The sequence below is a fragment of the Doryrhamphus excisus genome, linkage group LG3, assembly GCF_037039965.1.
Source record: "Doryrhamphus excisus strain RoL-2023G ecotype Guam linkage group LG3, RoL_Dexc_Guam_v1.1, whole genome shotgun sequence".
Lineage (NCBI taxonomy): Eukaryota > Metazoa > Chordata > Actinopteri > Syngnathiformes > Syngnathidae > Doryrhamphus > Doryrhamphus excisus.
This window is the reverse complement of record NC_136359.1, coordinates 18,772,103-18,790,697: the sequence shown is the minus strand read 5'-3', so window position 1 is coordinate 18,790,697 and position 18,595 is coordinate 18,772,103. Positions and strand designations below refer to the sequence as shown.

Below are 18,595 nucleotides of genomic sequence, written 5' to 3'. Positions count from 1 at the left end.
GGTGAGCTTTCATTGAAAATGGAAACAAAAAGTCCCACCGCTGTACCGGAACTATTATTCAGTCAAAAACACTGATAAACAACTCATGTCTTATCAAAAAGTGTATTTTAATTGACTAACTCTCCTTATGTGTATTGAAATTTGTGTATGGAAATTTGAGTCTTTGCTGATTACAGTAAATGCACACTTTTCTGGGGAACCTTTTATCAAGCTCATTATTTTGAGTAGCACACATAAAACAGGCCGGACAAAAATTGGCATGTGAAAATTAGGTTGCGGCAAACTAAGAAAAAGAAGAAAGAATAAGTCACAATTTTATGAGAATACAGTCATAATGACGAGAAGAAAAGTAAAGTTTAAATAGTTAGAAAATGTATTTAAAAAAACCCCCAAAAGCAGAAATGGAAAAAACAGCTGTAATTTTACAAGAATAAAGGAAACATTCTCAAGGAAAAATCTGTTTCCAAATGAGGGAAAAAAAGGTTGTAATTTTATGAGAATTAACATAAAATGAGGAAAAGTAATGTCATTTTAGTAGCATAGAGAAAAACTAAATTGTTATTTTACATAAAGGTTTTTTTTACCTATTATATCACAAAGATAGAAATGTATAACTCAGCATATCGTTTAAGAAATATCAAAGTGCCCCTTGCATCCTTTCAATTTCCAGGAAAACACTTTCTATTATCATTTATACTTAATGGATGAATAGGAAATGGCGTCAAGTGAAGAGACGGGCATACAGGAGAGTACTCAAACTAAAGCACAAATTTTATTGGGACATGACAAGACACAGTGGGCTTGGCTTTCACATGCACTCAGCACACCTCCTTCACCACACAAACGTCCTCTCTGATTCTGTATTTTGACTATATAACCAATGTTCCCCAGCGACTCAAGCATGAGTGACAGTCAGAGGGACACAAAGTGTTGATGGGTATTGTCGGGGAGATTAGGCAAACGAGGCACTTCAGTCTGATTTTTCTTGTTTTTATATGACATAGCTAATGGGGGGGGGGGGTCAGGCCTGCGGTATGGGTAAAATAAATTTCTTCACAGACATTCAAAATAAAACAAAAAACACAATAACATTCTTAAAACACAATACGACAAGGTGATGCTTGTCCTTTTGAACTGGCTTTGCTGCTGCAGGAAGGCCACTTTATCTTTGAGTTGTGTTTTAAGTTTCTTCCAGCGTCTTACTCTTCTGGATGTAAATGAAGTGGAACAGATAAATAAAAATGCAGATAATATCAACCATTCACCGTGAAAATCCTCATTGAGTCTTTGAAATATAAGAAGAGGAAGGACCTTTAGACAACATGAGGCATTTTAAAAATGATCAAGGAGCAAAATATAAAAACCAGTACATGTAACAATTATGCAGCAATATTATTGAAATGGAAAAGGCATAAAGGGAGCAAGAACACTTACATTTCAGATGTTGAAATACAGCTGTAGAAAACATACAATGCATGGCAATACTAATATTATAATGTGCCTTAATAAGAGGTAAAACTTTTTCATTTTGGCGACCAAAAAACAGCATGACATATTAAATTGTGCAACATTTAAGTCAGACTATGTGCATGTGTTCCTCTTCAACTTCATGGGGACTGTGCAGAAAAAAATTCTGTACAGCAGTGGTTCCCAAACTTTTTACAGTCACGTACCCCTTCAGATACTTGACGTGAAGCCATGTACCCCTGACTCCTGCACACTTATGTTAATTAATTTGAAATATTGAACATTATTCAATGGTTCATTCATTTTATAGTAATTCCAAGTGAAAAGGTGTATTTTGCATGGTGGCATTAGGATAAAGTTTGAAATGAGATAAATAGATTAATTAGCATCCCACATGCATTTTATTCCACTCTGATGTTGGCATCCTTCCCTTTGAATATACTTAATTTGAGCTTCACTTTTTTTCTCCAACCAGGATGGCTACAATTTAAGTCTGCATATTCATTTCATACTAAAATTGAAGGGGAAAGTTTAACAATCATAATAAAACAGTATCCGTCCAAAGGCTTCTTTAACATTGATGTCCGTTATAAGTGGAACATTTAGTAACATTGTCTATTGCCTACACAAAAGTGTCAACTTGTGTCCGAGGAGTTATGTGATACCCATGAATGCACCATTTTAGAAAAAGCTGGAGCAGCACTGACAGCAGTTTGCTAGTTATGATCCTGCTGGTTGAATATGAAGTGTCCATTATCTGACTGGAATCTGTCTATAATGTCCTAACTCTAAAAATCCACTACCCTGTCTTAATAGTATCTGAAATATATACAACTAATAATAAAGCCTCATTTTCGGGTGAATCTCCACTCACGGTGCTACAGTGTGGGGATTAATCGGAACGCCAATATAAATGATGAACCCCTCAAAAAGCACAAAGTAATCATTCAAACTTACTTATTTGATGATATGGAGCACACAGAGCAAGGAACAACTTGCCACTCACTGTGAGGCGTTCAGGCGCACTAGTAATTTTGAGTGTAGGCGCTAATTGTTTTTTACTTTTATTCACGTACCCCCTATGGCTATTGACGTACCCCTGGGGGTATGCGTACCACACTTTGGGAACCACTGCTGTACAGCATAGTATTTTTTGTCAAATATAAAGTGACACAGTAAACTGAGGGAGACGTCCATGTTGCATGATATACAATACCATCAGTGGAATGAGGTATGCAGAAGCAAAGGGATACAGCTGTCCGTACTTACGTATACTCCGTCCATGCAATGACAACACAACACCATTCTCACAATGATGTCCGACACGTGTCTGTATGTGAGCTATATCATCACGCCTGCAGGCTCATATATGGAGAATGTGTGTATTCATCTGAGCACATAACGATTCCAGGTGGTTCTAAATGACGACTTCAGAACACTAACTAAACATGACGACAGTATTATAAAACTTAACTGTAATCTTTGGCCTGAGTGTACGTGAGGCGATGTCCATTATGTTCTGAGGTCACGAATGAGGCCGTCTGTTCTGAATGTTTAGGAGTGATTTGAGGTAAGACAGGAGGAAACACAAAGAAGGTATCATGAGTGATATACAGATGGTGACTATTGGTACATGATACAGGCCAGAACTTTTTGGGAGAAAGAGAAACATCACTGCGACCCACTTCTCTGTTTCGTGTGATGGGTCTTTATTATACTGTAGATGCCCTGAATATGCTTGTTTTCTGTCCTTTCATCAACGCTTCCATCAGCGTGAGTTGCTCCATTCTGTAGTCCAACAATCCTGAGGATAAGAGGGTTTGTCCAAATATTTCCAGATGTCTATGAACATCTCACTGGGCCCGGTCAATCCCCCATTATGGGCTGGCCGGTTAGACTTTAGACTGGCTGCCTCAGGCTCTAGCTCTGAACCAATCAGCAGCAGAAAAGCCCTCTAAGCTCCTTCACTTTGTGCATGGCTCCCACGCTGTCACTGCACCACTAGGGGGCAGAGTTGGACATGGAGTCCACAGAGTTTACGCTGGAAGACTGCACACGGCTGTGGGAAATAGGCACCTCTGGGTGCTAATGCAGCCAAAAAAAAAGGTGCGTATGAGTTAGAATTGCATCCATGTTTGTTAAAATCATGAAATACACAACTGATGGTTTTACTCACGTGCCTCCTGAAGATCCTGTCGAGCAAGCTGCGTCTTGGGGGCTCTGGCGGTTGACTCCAGTCAAGATCTGGAGGTCTTGCCCCTTGAGGGCCGAACACGTTCAAATCTCTGAAACACTCTGTTTCGATCATCTGGAAAAGAGACCTTTGACCTTTAGCAAACATTGCTTCTATTGTTGATGACATACAGGATAATAACATTTGCTTTTTAACATCACAAATAAAGAAAGAACAGATGCTTTAAAAGAGAAAATAAAAAAAATAAATAAAACTTTAGCAAGAGAGCTCTTCCCGAAAGTGACACGTACTGCACAAAGTATTTTTATAAAAAAAATTGTCTGTCAAGGCAGACACGCTTACCTCATTCTGCCATGGGATGGAAACACTGCCTGTAGCAAATTTGGAGTAGAAGTCATTGTCAGTTTGGTCCAAATTCACTCCCTTGACTGTGGAGAACTGCTCAATGTCCAGCACGTCCTTACAGTACACTGCCCGAGGCTGCAAGAAGCCAATGATCATGAAATGCATGCGGGCGAGCAAACATACTTTACTTGATGCTTAAAATTGTCAGGGAAACAATACATGTTCACAATGCAGTGTTTCTCGATTCTGCTTCCCATGATGGCATCCAAATGTGCACAAGGCAAACTATGAAAGATCCATTTTGTATATCTAGCGTCTTTGGTTTAAAGCCAGCATTTCTGTTGCTCTAAATGTAGAACTTTTATCATTTCATCAGGTTTGCCAACGTGCTGGCCTGCCATGGTCAGTGTAGTATGTCAAAGTACTCACATCAGGCACAAACGGAGGCTCCACTATTCCAGCCTCGAGCCTTTTGAAGTTGATGTTTTTGAAGAAGGAGTGGGCCTTAACGCCTGGCGCTCTGTCACCCTGGCAGTCAAGCCTCTGCTTTGGGTCTTTGGTGAGCAGCTAGTTTAAGTTAGAAGCAGCGATTAATCTCTACATTATTATTATGACGATAAACTGCTTACCGTCAACTCCTCACCCTTCTACAGATGTCCTTGGTGTCCTCTGTAAACTTGTCATTGTACTCCTCCTCTTCCTCCTGCACCCTCCTCTCCACCTCCTCCCGCTTCACACGCTCTTTGCGGGCACGGAAGGGCGATCGCCCGGCCGTCATCTCGTATATGAGGCAGCCCAGCCCCCACCAATCAGGACTCATCCCGTACTTTTCATTGTTGATCACCTCTGGAGCTAGACAGGAAGAAAGCAAATGTCCAATGAAGAACTTGGATGATAGAATGGAGATGTAGACGATATGAAGACTTACCCATGTAGCCGACTGTCCCCACTCTTCCTCTGATTAGCTCCCCTTCAGGCACTTTTATGGCAAGGCCCAAGTCAGAAATACGGATGTGTCCTACGGTACAATAACAGCAATGCACCTGACATGGTTTACATAAATACAATCATCATTGAAAAAGCTAAAGTGGATATTGTACTACACTTAGGCAATCCCCATTCATGAAACTGTGTATTATTTGTCTTAAAATTATCTTTAAAATACAATTAATATGAAAGGCAAATGTCCAATTACTTTCAATTTTATTGCCTGTATTTTACCATATATTTATTGTTTTGTTGGCTGTCCGGCCTAAAATTGCACATATTCTGCAGCATAACCAAAAATGTGCTTCAAAACTCACCATTGTCGTCCAGTAGAATGTTCTCTGGCTTCAAATCTCTGCAAAAATGATTGAAACTCCAAATGAATCAGTGTGGTTGAATTAAATGAGTGAAATTGTTGAGATTGATACCTGTAGACAATAGATTCCCTGTGGAGATGCCTGAGACCACAGCAGATCTGAGCAGCATAAAACTGGACCCTGTCTTTCTCAAAACCCGGTGTGCCCATATTGTAAATGTGGAACTTGAGGTCTCCTCCATTCATGATCGTCAGCACTAGACACAGAGCGTCTTTGGTCTCGTACGCATACGCTAAGCTCACCTAGTGACCAGGAGAGTATGTTAAACATTGGGAAAAACAAGAGGAAAAATGATCCGTGAAGGCTGAATCGAGGCAAATTGACTCTTGTTTGTTGAAGTTTCACCTTTCATACAAAGGCTTCTTCGGTTCTAAAATTTTAGATACGATTTGTCCCCTGGGGGTGGTCACAATCGGGTTGTTGTTGTTGTGTTTGTTGCCCGGCGTGGCTGGTGAACAGCCGCTCTGATAACAATAGCTTACATATTTGCCTGACTAGTGCAAAACAACTCGTTAATGGTCACTCCTCGTGTGGGATCAGACAATCTTGAAGAGAAATGTTGGAACGCCTCCTCCTGTTTAGACAGAGCCTTTTTATTTTGACAAAAGGCCCTTTTTAAAATTTTCTATGCTGCTTATCCTCAGTACGGTCACAAGCGTGCTGGAGCCTATCTCATGAACATTTCTAGAAATAAATAAATAATACATTAACTATATATGATATCTTTATCATATATGTATTTATTTTGTAGAATTTTTTAAAAGTACATTAAAACTGTGTTATTGGTTGTTAGCATCAACATTTCTTACCATTTTTGCTGTTTTTCTTAATTTAATTTAATTTATGCAGTGATGCCATGACAAATGAGCCATGTTTCACTGATGGCCCCAAGGCCGCTCTTTGTCAACCCCTACTTTTGTGGCTCTTCGTCGGTGTTGGGCTTGTGGCATCTAGTGATATGAGCGAAGTACAAGTCCTTTTGGCTTGTGGGCGAATGTGCCTTCATTTTGAGGGAGTAGAGGCAGTCTTTGAGCCACATTAACCTGCAATAATTACTGTCGCATGAGCAGACACATCGCTAGGTGCTGTTATCCTCTCTCTCGCCCTGTCGCTGAAATAAAGCCTGATTGAAGTCACGTTACCATGGTAATGAACTGTTGCAACTGTTCTTTTATGATGTCACAGAGGAGCGGGCTTCCTTATTGGGGTGGCTGGAGGAGCGACACGCTCTCTGCCTTCCTGCAAGCTCCACTTCGCTGTTTATAAAACAAGCTCAGGCAGAACTTATTGAAGTTGGTGATTCCCAGCAAGAGAAAAAAAAATCTGTCAACTGCATTTAATATTGTTTTTGTGAACATGAATGTGAAATATGCGACAAACTGTTGCTGAAGCCAGAAGCAGCACTCTTGGAGAGAGTGTCTCATTAATGTCAGACACGTTGTGCATCCACGGAGGTGGAGAGAACCACAGTGCTCACCGATGGAACGTGCAAAGACCAGATTTCCACGACCAATGTCATGGCAAAATTGTCTGCACTAAAACGTGTCACCCTCACTTTCGGCTTCTGAGCTCCATCAGTAGATCATGAGCTGCCACTACTCAACTAGCTCTCCAAAGACTTTGTTAATGTATTATCAACTCCTATAGCCACTATATGAGAAAGTCTTTGGCAGTGTGACCAATCACAGCAGAGTGGGCTTGCCCGGAGGCGGGCCATGGGTGGAATAAATGAAAACAGACCGTTTGGGCGGGAATCACAAATTCAAGGAAATACAGCTGGAATTGGTGCAGATTCTGGAAGCTCTAGAAAGTTTTCTGTGCTGGTTATTGTGTGCAGCTGCTCTACGAGTCCACATATCAATACAAAGGGTCAGAAATTCGCATAATAGGTCCCCTTTAAGAGTCCAGTTACCTTGATTCACCCTTTGTGGATTACCATTTGAGAAACGATGCACTGATGATTTGAAGTGTTTACTCACAACAAATCTACTGTTAACTTTCTCTAGGATCTGCTTTTCATTGAGTGCCATTGACTCTCCTTTCCTCTTCTTGATCCTCTTCTTCTCCAGCTTTTTGCAGGCATACATCTTTCCTGTTGCTCGAACTTGGCAGGCGCATACCTGAGATGAACAGGTAGCATCACACATTATTTACAATAACACAATAGTGAATGTATCATCAGTACACAACACGGACAAATATTGAGTAATTTAGTATTGGCACACCTACCGATCAGCATATTCTTATCTTATAATCAGGACTTGTACTAGAGCCCTTAGTTCCCACAGAATTTGTATTTTAATTATTCATGTTACCAAGACATCTTGACAATTGTGGGAACCGTTTAGGGAAAGCCCTACTGCACAAACCAGTTTAAATTAGATTGTTGATGTTGTGAACCAGACCCTCTCACTCAGGCCCAACATCAGTTACCTCTGTTCTTCTGGATGAATAGGGAAAAAATCAGACAGATACACTACAAAATCTTGCAGATATTCCCTCCAGAAAATTATAAGCTATTATTTTTGTCAATTTTTATGTCCTGAAGTGCCCCATTACTTGTGCCCACATAGTAAATCACAAAGTAGTATCTCTCACCTCTCCAAATCCTCCCTTCCCGAGCACTCTGTACTGTCTGAAAGTATCTTTAGTGATTGGTTGCCTGACAAAACACAGACACAGGAAAGGCCATTAATACATGCTCATATGCAGTATTATTGATTAGGGCAGAGATATTATCTCCAAAACTCAATACCATCCTGAGTCTGTTTCCTGTGCACAGGGTGCGGCCTCTCGTGTGCAATTTTACTTTCCAGAGACGGATATTATCAAGGATGCTCTGAGAGCCTGCTGTTTACTTCTGGCTCCAAGAGATGTTCGTGCCAAGAGTGATCAACTCCTCCGAGAACCCTCCACAAGTCCAGTTTTCCACATATTAGGTCTTGCCTTCTAAAACTGCTTGTTGTATGTTATACTTTGCCTGTAAAAGAATATTACTCTGTATAATGCTGACCACCTCATTATTTCATTATTGCAAACTATATAAATCTACAAATTTCTAGTACGTTACACTCTTCTGCACCTGGTGCGTTTTCTACCGGCCCCACCTCCACCCACTGAGACAAAAGGGTTCACTCCATTCATGCCGCTGTTCTATTGAACAAACATGCCAAGGTGCTGAAACTAATGCACAGGGTACTTTTCTCCTGTCTGTTTGGAGGTGAAAGATGAGGAAAACAATGCGCATGGCAGTATATCAATTAGAATTATCATGTTCATTTTAATTTATCGAGTGATTATTTATTGATTATCATATCAGGATATGATATGGATTTTTAATGAGAAATCTTGGCACGTTTTAATAATGTGAGATTTTGTGACACCCCTACTTGACACCATGTGTTTTTTTTTTACAATGTGGGTCCTTCTGCATTTATATTTCCGAAATTTTATTATCACTTCCTTTTATTTTTCACGTTTTTTAAATACTAAGTGGCTCACTTTCAGACCTTTGTGATAGAAAAGATTGGTGGATAAGATTGGTTTTGTACGGTTACCGTCCTGAATGGTGATCAATAGTTCTATATGTAACGTCAGCAATCTTAATGCTGACTCTGCATGTTTGATGATGAGTATACAACTGCTGAAGGCTAAGTGGCAATGACTTCAGTTTTTTAGAATAGCCAATGGATAACATACAGCATCATAACTATTTAATGTAAATTACTGTATATATTGTGGTTTTATGTGGAAAAAATGTTAAACCAATCAAGTGAAGTTTACTCTTAGATTGAGATTTTGCCCACTGAAAAAGCTGTGACTTTTGTGAGTATGTAAAGCTAGATGCTACTGACCTCTCCAGCATCTTCCACTGCAGGAACCGGTCAAAGTACATGCTATTCTCAAAGTCTGCGAATGGAGCGCCGCTCAGGTAATCGTGGACGGCCCTAGTCCCAAAAATACAACACAGTAACAAGTCAGCAAATAACAATTACACTACACACAGGCATTGGGTCAGAGGGCGAGGACAACCCAGGTAAAAGGAAGTAAAGATGGAGAGGTCACTCACTTGCGGCAGTTGCTGAAGATCTCCTTACATGGACTGAGCTCCAGGTTCTCTCTGCACTGATCTGCAAAGGCCTCCACTATGTCGACTTGTTGAAGTGACTACAAGACAACAAGCATATACATCAGTTTTTATTAAAGCACACACTCATTCATTCATTCATTCATTTTCTACCGCTTATCCTCACAAGGGTCGCAGGGGTGCTGGAGCCTATCCCAGCTGTCTTCGAGCGATAGGCAGGTTACACGCTGGACTGATCGCCAGTCAATCACAGGGCACATATAGACAAACAACCATTCACACTCACATTCATGCTTATGGACCATTTGGAGTCGCCAATTAACCTAACCATGAACATATTTTTGAAATGTGGGAAGAAACTGGAGTCCCCAGAGAAAACCCATGCATGCACGAGGAGAACATGCAAACTATTCACTGAATACTTCCAATCTAATGTGTTTTGTTGATGCTGCTCACATGCGTGACATGCTGAATGAGCCCAGTTTATCATTTCAGTGACTGTATTAGTCCAGAGTTTCATAATCTGCACTTTTTTCTTGTATGGGTGTTTGCAGCTTTCCAAATCCAAATAGTATCATTGCCATCATTGCCAGAGATTTTGCCCTTCTGCTCCAATTGGATTCTTATTTGTGAATTTGTGTCTATATTTGTGTCTTAATTGTAGAAACTTTTGTTGAGACAAAATGTTGGTCACTTTTTCTATAACCTACATTGTATATTGCAGTATTTATCTAATTTGCACAAACAGTGTTTATTTGTGAAATGCATGCAAAAGTAGGATAATGTGTTCATTCATTACACCTGACATAACTTTGAAGGAAGAGTTAATATTGAGAATATCAAGCATCTATAATAGTATATACTTACTTGTTTAGAAAGAAAAGTCTTGATAATCTGGTCCCCTCTGCTTTTTCTTTTTTCATCAGGCGTTACCTCATAATCCTCCTGTATGACACAATATCATTAATATTCTATCATCCAACATCACCAATCTCTTGGTTAAAAAAACAACTGATTTAAAATTTGAAATACAACTAAATATGCTGGTCCAGGATTATTCATCAGAGTAGCAACATGGTAGGCTCAAAACAATTGCCTGATCGGCGCAGGGGATCTGCGTTTTAAAGCAAGTATTGTCCGATACTTGAAAGAAAAAAGCTACAGAATATACTTTGCTCTGTGAATTTCTTGGCTTCTCTCTGAAATTTGTTCTAAAATATACTAATTAATAAACCATGCTTTTTTGTGGTTAAATGCAGCCAACCGCAGCAGTTTATTAACAAGTGAGGTCAGGGGGAAGTTACAACGGGCTGTTTGTAGCATGTCACTGAAAAGGAGCCCTTGATTTGTTCACATTCCCCACCTACTGCATAATACGGGTAATCCAAAAAAAAAAACAAGTATCGGTTATCTGAGTTATTTTTTCCAATGTTATTCATTTTATTGGTATGATGCCATAATACTCCATGTCGGACCGATATGTGTGCACCCCTAAACAAAAGTATAATTATTAAGAATTTAAGTGACTTTTGTTATTTTGAATGACAATGGACGGGTACGAATAATAGTGTCTGTATGTCTGAGAGGCAAAAAGCCTTAAAAATAGAAAGATGACTACAGTTCACGGTACATACTGTATATGAATACATATAAATGTTAAAATGACGACCTCTTCAACACTTTCAAGATACTAGAATCAGCCAATGCTTTTATCTCCTTTCAAAACTGCGCTGGAGTAGCTGATGCTTAGTTATTCCACAAACTGTAACTCACTAAATGTGTTACTGTCACTCTCACATAAACATATGGTGCGCTTGACTGTGTGTGTGAACATATGTCGTCATTCACACCGACAGGTATGACTGTTAAACGCTGCCCATATTGGATGTCACAAAGACATGAAAAGCACTGTGACGCATTTCAGAGGGAACACTTTTAACTTTCACACAAAAAAGATGGAGGGCAACAAGAAACCCAGGCTGCACACTAGCTTGACTCTTTCTATCTGTGCCTTTTTTCCCCCCAACAAGGCCCTGTGTTGCCTGGCAACCGCACAGAAAACACGGCAGGATTCCTCGAGGTCCTGGAGTGTCACAGTGTGTCACACCAGCGTCACCAGCTTTCCACTATAAAACACACACACACACACACACACACGTATACATACAGTACATACACACATAAGCCTGGAGATTTAGGCTTTAAAAAGCAGCAGCGTTACCGACACTTCAGAACAAGGCAGAAAGGACATACGACTTGTGCAGTATATACTATGTGTATGCACTCATTATTATGCGGTATGCAGCATTTACTGTCAACATTATCAACGTACTATATTAGAAACACTTCACGGAACATTATTACAAGACTGATAGTGCTTTCATTTCCTCTACCTTATATAACCCCAAGACATGTAACCTCAACCATTTGGCCAGATCATACCTCAACCTGACCTCAACTTCATTCTACATTGTACTCATTTACATTGTAGGGACTCGGCCAAATGGAAAAGGTGCCCCTTTAACCTTTGGGCAGCATTGGTGGGGGATCCAGCACGCATGCACAACATACACGCGCTCTTTCTCGTGGAACCCCTGAGCACATTCCTTCCTCTGTCAAACAAACTGGAAAAGCTTTCGTTCCCTTTCTCTCATGTTTTTTTTTTTACAGCTTTATTGCTCTATATAAAGAAACCAAAACAATCCTTGTCACCATCTCACTAATTTCCTTCTCAGATCAATAAGAATAATGTACTAAGCATAATTATTGGAGTTTTTTAGTCGCTTAAGGTCAACATCAGCATGTTTGTAATCACCCGGGTTTTCTTTGTTGACAGTCAAGGTGCTTGTGGCCTGTGCAGAATCATCTACAACATAAGTTTGGTATGACTGCATTTAAAGAGGGTCACTCTCATGGTGGCTAAACAGTGAGAGAGAGAAGGGAAGGGATATATGTGTGTATATGTTGGAAATGGATGGTGTGTTGTGGGAAACAATGCTGCCCTTTCTGTGTGGTCACATGGCCGCAAAGATATTCTGGGCATAGATAAAGACTTAAACATGTCATGTAGGAGGTATTCCACCTCGACGCAAACACCCAAGATGTTGGGTGTGTGTAGCATAGTCGCGTAAACAACATATTTTTATTTTAGTTTCTTTGTATTAACTAAAGGGGACATATAATGCTAATTTTTCAGCCCTTTGTATTGCGTTGTGGACTACTGTAGAGCAGCTACACACAATAACATGCAGAGAAAGCTTTCCTGATCTTCCAGAATCTGCACCTATTCCAGCTGTATTTTTTTGGATCTCTTGCTTCCTGCAAAAACATTTTGTTTTAAATTATTCCACCCACAGCCACCCACATGCCCACTTTGCTGTGGTTGGTCGCACTCCCAGTGTTAGGCTTCTAACTGCCAAAACCAACATTATAGGCGTTGATATAGTACACTATACGGGTTGATGTACCTCCAATCCGGATGTAGCGACTGGACAGTCTAACGTTTCTCAAGAAAAGAGGTTACTTCAAGATGTTTCTGAATGTTAAGTAGCTTTAGCATTTTAGCGTTTTCTACTGCAAGACTATAAGTGTTTAAAAAATCGTGGTAGGAAATGGCTATTAGCAACCCCAGACTCAGTGAGCTTTTAATTTGCACCCTGCTCCCTGTATGCACATTCTCTAATGCTACACCGCTTTCCTTCCATTACTTACACAAAATCTGTGGAATCTGTGACATCACAAATTGCCAGTGTTAGAACGCCCTCTGAAACCGAGCATTCAGAGCCATCCCAAACTTCTTTCAGGGCTCACTTCCAAATGTGCAAACCTCATTATCTGAAACTTTGGCATTGTTTAACACGAGAATACAACATTCTAATTACATTTAAAGGTCAGAAAATTGGAAAAAGCACAATAGGTCCCCTTTAACGATTTGATGGCAAGCCCTCCGCAAAAATATAGATGAGTATAATACAAGAAGTGTTACATGATATGCAGTTGTTGTTGGTTGCCAGGCAACCTTTCGATGATGACAAGACTCCAGGAAGTCACTGCATCCCAAAAGAATTAGTCAGGAATGCCAATAAAATCCCTAAGTGTTGCATTTGGTCCCCCTTGTTGCTACTCTTGAGCTAGGCAGCTGCTGGGTGTAACTTCATTTTGTATAGTAAACACATTCAAAATCTTTACAAAAAAATTGTTTCTGAATTTTAGTGATTAAATATTACATGGGAAAAAAGAAAGCTGTTGTTTCCCAGATTTGACAGGGAGGGCTTGTACTGAGAAGAAGCTCCACTCTATGTGTGTGTGCATGTATGTGTGTACCATTGCGTCCAGGAGCTGGATGCAGCGTTGCAGTTTGGGCCTGGTCTCACAGTAAAGACGGAAGAGTTGCCTTCCAATAGGTTGCTTCTCACATATACTGACATAGTCCTTTTCAACTAAGAGAAAAACGGTACGTTAAAATGCAGACAGATGTAATTTAGTGACACTTAAAAGGACTGTATGCAGCAGCTTTCCCAGCTGCCCAGAGGGCGCTTGTGTTTGAATGCAATGCAAACATTACATCCTGTCCTTTGAGTACATAAGCCACTCACATGCAACATGTGCCCTTGCTATGTACTGTATGTTGTCAGCGAATGAAATCGATTTGACAAAGTTTAACTGCAGCCCAGGGGTGTCCAAGGTGGGGCCCCGGCACAATTAGCGGCCTGCAGCACATTCTAAAAATACAATTTGACAAGAAAATAAATCCAAAATATTAAGAGAAAAAAGTTGCAATATAACAACAAGGAGTTTAGTTTCTACAACAATAATGTAATATTTAGGAAAAATAAAGTCCTCTTAGTAGCACAAAGGTGAAATATTACAGAAATAAGACTTTTTAAAGTTGTGATATTAATTAGTTATTAATTAATTAATATAAATTTAAAAAACAGCAAAAATGGGCAAAACCAGCAAACACCAAAGTTCATACTAATAATACACTTTTACACATATCACAAAGCTGAACTGCATTTTCTTGAAAAACTGTATATGTAGTAGGGCTCGGCGATATATCGATATTTATTAAATACCAATATTTACTTTAAGCACAATATCAAAACCAACCATATCGTTGCGATCGATAGACTGGATTTGAGCTGTATCTCCATCATGCCTGCATGCAGAAGGGAGGAGCGGCTGTTGTTAGTTGAAGCTAACAGGCTACCGTGACGGCAAGTAGTCAGCATGGAATAAGCTGTAACTTACTAATGTGGGGTACTTAAAATCCAAAGCATTAAAACAATCTTTTTCACAACCTTAAAACTCTGATATGAGGAATGTGTGCAATGCTCCTGTTGCGTTCCTCATGAAAGGAAAAGCAACCTATCACAATGTTCATATATGGGCACCGATACAGGACCTCCTTTATATTTTGTTATTAGCTGAGGATTTGAGCCTATCGAAAAGTTTGACTTTTTCTATATTTATTTTAAAAGGAATGGCCCAGGGTCACACGGTGGCGGAGCGGTTACCACGTTGGCCACACAGTCAGGAGATCGAGAAGATCTGGGTTCGAGTCTCTGCTTGGGCATCTCTGTGTGGAGTTTTGTTCTCCCAGTGAGTGAGTGGGTTTTCTCCGGGTACTCCAGATTCCTCCCCCATTCCAAAAACATGCTAGGTTAATTGGTGACTCCAAATTGTCCATAGGTATGAATGTGAGTGTGAATGGTTGTTTGTCTATATGTGCCCTGTGATTGGCTGGCAATCAGTCCAGGGTGTACCCCGCCTCTCGCCCAAAGTCAGCTGGGATAGGCTCCAGCATACCCGTGACCCCAATAAGTGGCATAGAAAATGGATGGATGGAACTTGACATGCTAGTTTTGATTTTGTCTAAACTCACTTTGTGTAAAAAATATTGGGATATGGAATATTGGGATCAAAATTCAACATGTGAATTTTTGGACCATAAGTGGCTGTCGGTGGCAAAAGTTTGGACACCCCAGTATAGCCACCATAAAACAACATGAAGCCAATTGCCAGCTGCATACAGTCCCTTTAAAGGAGCGTACAGGAACACACACACACACACACACACACACACATCAACCCTACCGATGCTGTTGCCCAGCTCAGTGCACTGACTTATGTGGGGGAAACGAAGGATCTCCTTCCATTTTTTGCTTCGTCCTTTCCGCTTTCCTCCTCCACCTGCAGGAAGAACAAGAAAAAGATGGGATCATTTTGAAAAAGTGCAAAGTGCAAATAAAGGAGAGGATGAAAACAGAGAAAGGCGTGGTGGGGTTGCTGCAGGCTCTTCACTGAATGAAATCATAGTCTCAGCTTGTATTTATAATTCATAGATTACATTGTACTTCCACTCTCATCTCTCTACTGGCTTTTTCTCTGTAGCTTTCCTCAGAATGGTTTTGTGTGTGTTTAAAGTGTGTGATTGTGTGTGTCTACACAGACAAAAGGCCTATTCTGACCTTCTCATTTCCCATCAGAGTCCAAAACATGACTGCCAGACTGGATTCCACTGCTGTGAATAATCAAGCATCAGCTTCCACCCGCATCAACGACTCAAATCATTTGTATCCACTTCATTTCACTCTTTAAAGACGCCATAGTGCTTTATTATGGCGATATTATTGATTAATGCATGGCTTAATCATGCCCTTCACACAGTGTAGTCATCCAAACCTTGTTAACGTCACGGCTGTCATTCCCTAAAGGGATACAGGCATAATCATGAATGCTTTTTTATCCATCCCAGCTGTTGTGTCTAATGTCATGTTTGTCTGCTTTATTGATTTATATCCTCTCTCACGAACTGACAAAGATTTCCTGAAACTGCTAAGCACAGTGGAAAACGGATGCGAGCGTCTCAACCACTGCGAGAGGCCATATTACCAGCATGAGAACAGGAAAGGCAATGACAAGCAAACATCTTCAAGTAATAAGCCTGGAATGTAAGTGGCACCACGTCATGCTGGAGCCTCTGAAGGAAAGCTTCAGCACTTTTGTCTTCACATTACCACCTCATCCTTCCCTCCGCTGATGTTCCACTTCAACTATAACTCCTTTGTTACCTGCATCAAGAAGGTTATGTTTTCATTGGCACAGCTCTGTTTGTGTGCGACTGGCTGTCTACAGAGCTTGATAAATCCACGATATGTGGAAAACACACTGCCAATTTTAACATCAAATTTTCACAAAATAGTGTTCCAGCTCTATAAAGTTACAGTAAGTATGTGAAACCATGTTAGACCTAGATCAATATGGATAAAAAGATTTTTAAAAAGACGAGTCGAGTATTATTTTAGTTGTATGAAGTATGTGCTTACATGCCATTCAAAAAGTATTCACAGTACTTCACTTTTTCAATATTTTGTTATGTTAGAGGCTTTTTCCAAAATGTATTTAATTAATTTTTTCCCTCAAAATTCTTGACAAAATACCCCAAAAGGACAACATAACTTTTTAAAATTTAAAAAAACAAATATATATATATAAAATAATATATATAAAATTGTAATATAAATATAAAATATTGTGTAGTTGTATTTAAATATAAAATTAAAAAAACAAAAATAAGGTTGGCCAATATTTTTTATATACTGGTCTAGAGTCTTCCAATGATAAGAAAACAACTTATATAAATGGTAAACGTAAATAAGCCAAGTTGCGGGCCTCGGCAGACTTTGACACATGATGAGACATACAGGATGAATGAAATGCTGTCATCATGGGTTGAAGCAACGTTCGTGTGGGGAAGTATTTATTCGGCGGACTGTCGTCACTATAAACGCTAAACCGCCTCCTACTGAGCTAAACGGCCAAACACCGGAGACAAGCGACATAGTAAATACATTATATAAGTCAGATTGGCACACTTATCTTTGAGCACTTTCGCCCATTCTTCTTTGCAGCATCACTAAAGCCTCATCAGGTCAGATGGGAAGACATGTTTCTTCACATGAATCAAATCTGGCCTCCAGCTAGGCTCCTTGAGGACATTCAGAGTTGTCCTGACGCTACTCCTTTGAGATCTTGGCTGGGTGCCTAGGACCGCTGTCCTGCTCAAAGATGAACTGTCGACCCAGTCTGAGGACAAGAGCACTGCGGAGCAGATTTTCAACCAGAATGTCTCCGTACATTGCTGCATTCATCTTCCCCTCTATCCTGACTAGTCTCCCATGCAGTTCATGCACCAAACAACTTCTACCACCATGCTTCACTGTAGGGACGGTATTGACCAGCCTATGAGTGGTGCCTGTTTTTCTCCAAATATGATGCCTAGAATTTATGCAAATGACTTCAATCATTGTCTCACCAGACCAGAGAATTCTGTTTTTCATGATCTGAGAATCCTTCAAGTACCTTTTGGCAAATCCCAGCCAGGGTGCCATGTTCCCTTTACAAAAGGAATGGCTTCTTTCTGTCCACTCTACCAAACGGGCATGACTAGTATTATCTTTAAATAAAGTCTGAAGTCAGTCAGCATATTTCTGTGGAAATGTGACTATTATGTTATCCCGGTAGCTCACACAGACATTAGTGTCTTCCCACACTCAATAATGTTCCATTGTTTTGATATATGACATCTATTATATTTGATAAGTGACACAGGAATGAACAAATTCATTGGCAGTGAAGCTACAGACACACCAAACGGTGTAATCTCTGTAGGGTTTCTAAAAGCACTTTTAAAATTCCAGCATAGATTTTGGCCACCACATTCAAACACACTATTGTGGGATCTCTCGGACTTATGTGTTTCATTTGTTTGACAATGAACTTTTGAATGTGATTTTATGGCTCACATTCCCTGTGCTCCCAACTTTGTGGAAACAGTCTGGGAAATACAGCACAAATTATGCTTTTACATAATTTGGGGGAATTTTTATTGGGAATATCATTCAATATACTGAAACGCAACATCGCATACTACCGCTGGGGAAATATTTGTGCTCATGTCAAGGTGGTTTAAGTAAAAGTGTTCTTTGTAGAGGACCCAACTTCACCACAGTAGAAACGCAGAGAAAAGAGGTCATGTGTCCCCAGACAGACACCAAGCTTCAATGTATTAATAACTCAAGTCGAAATATCCCCTAAGAGAATCATTAACTCCCAGCACCTGCTCCTCATCAACAT

At 40.1% G+C, this 18,595-nt stretch overlaps 1 protein-coding gene across 1 annotated transcript in view; it reads right to left on the bottom strand.

Annotated features, from left to right (window-relative positions):
- Window positions 1-753: 753 nt before the first annotated feature.
- The window catches only part of grk5l (G protein-coupled receptor kinase 5 like), a 33,295-nt gene continuing 15,453 nt past the window's right edge, over window positions 754-18,595 (bottom strand). The window contains exons 2-16 of the mRNA XM_058070095.2: window positions 15,554-15,649; window positions 13,781-13,896; window positions 10,325-10,402; window positions 9,440-9,537; window positions 9,225-9,317; window positions 7,969-8,032; window positions 7,350-7,490; window positions 5,422-5,612; window positions 5,311-5,348; window positions 4,935-5,024; window positions 4,650-4,858; window positions 4,436-4,573; window positions 4,004-4,141; window positions 3,644-3,775; window positions 754-3,552 (exon numbers count right to left, since the gene is read on the bottom strand). Of these exons, the coding sequence (XP_057926078.2) occupies window positions 3,469-3,552; window positions 3,644-3,775; window positions 4,004-4,141; window positions 4,436-4,573; window positions 4,650-4,858; window positions 4,935-5,024; window positions 5,311-5,348; window positions 5,422-5,612; window positions 7,350-7,490; window positions 7,969-8,032; window positions 9,225-9,317; window positions 9,440-9,537; window positions 10,325-10,402; window positions 13,781-13,896; window positions 15,554-15,649 (1,706 nt within the window). The 3' untranslated portion in view covers window positions 754-3,468. The remainder of the gene's footprint in view (window positions 3,553-3,643; window positions 3,776-4,003; window positions 4,142-4,435; window positions 4,574-4,649; window positions 4,859-4,934; window positions 5,025-5,310; window positions 5,349-5,421; window positions 5,613-7,349; window positions 7,491-7,968; window positions 8,033-9,224; window positions 9,318-9,439; window positions 9,538-10,324; window positions 10,403-13,780; window positions 13,897-15,553; window positions 15,650-18,595) is intronic.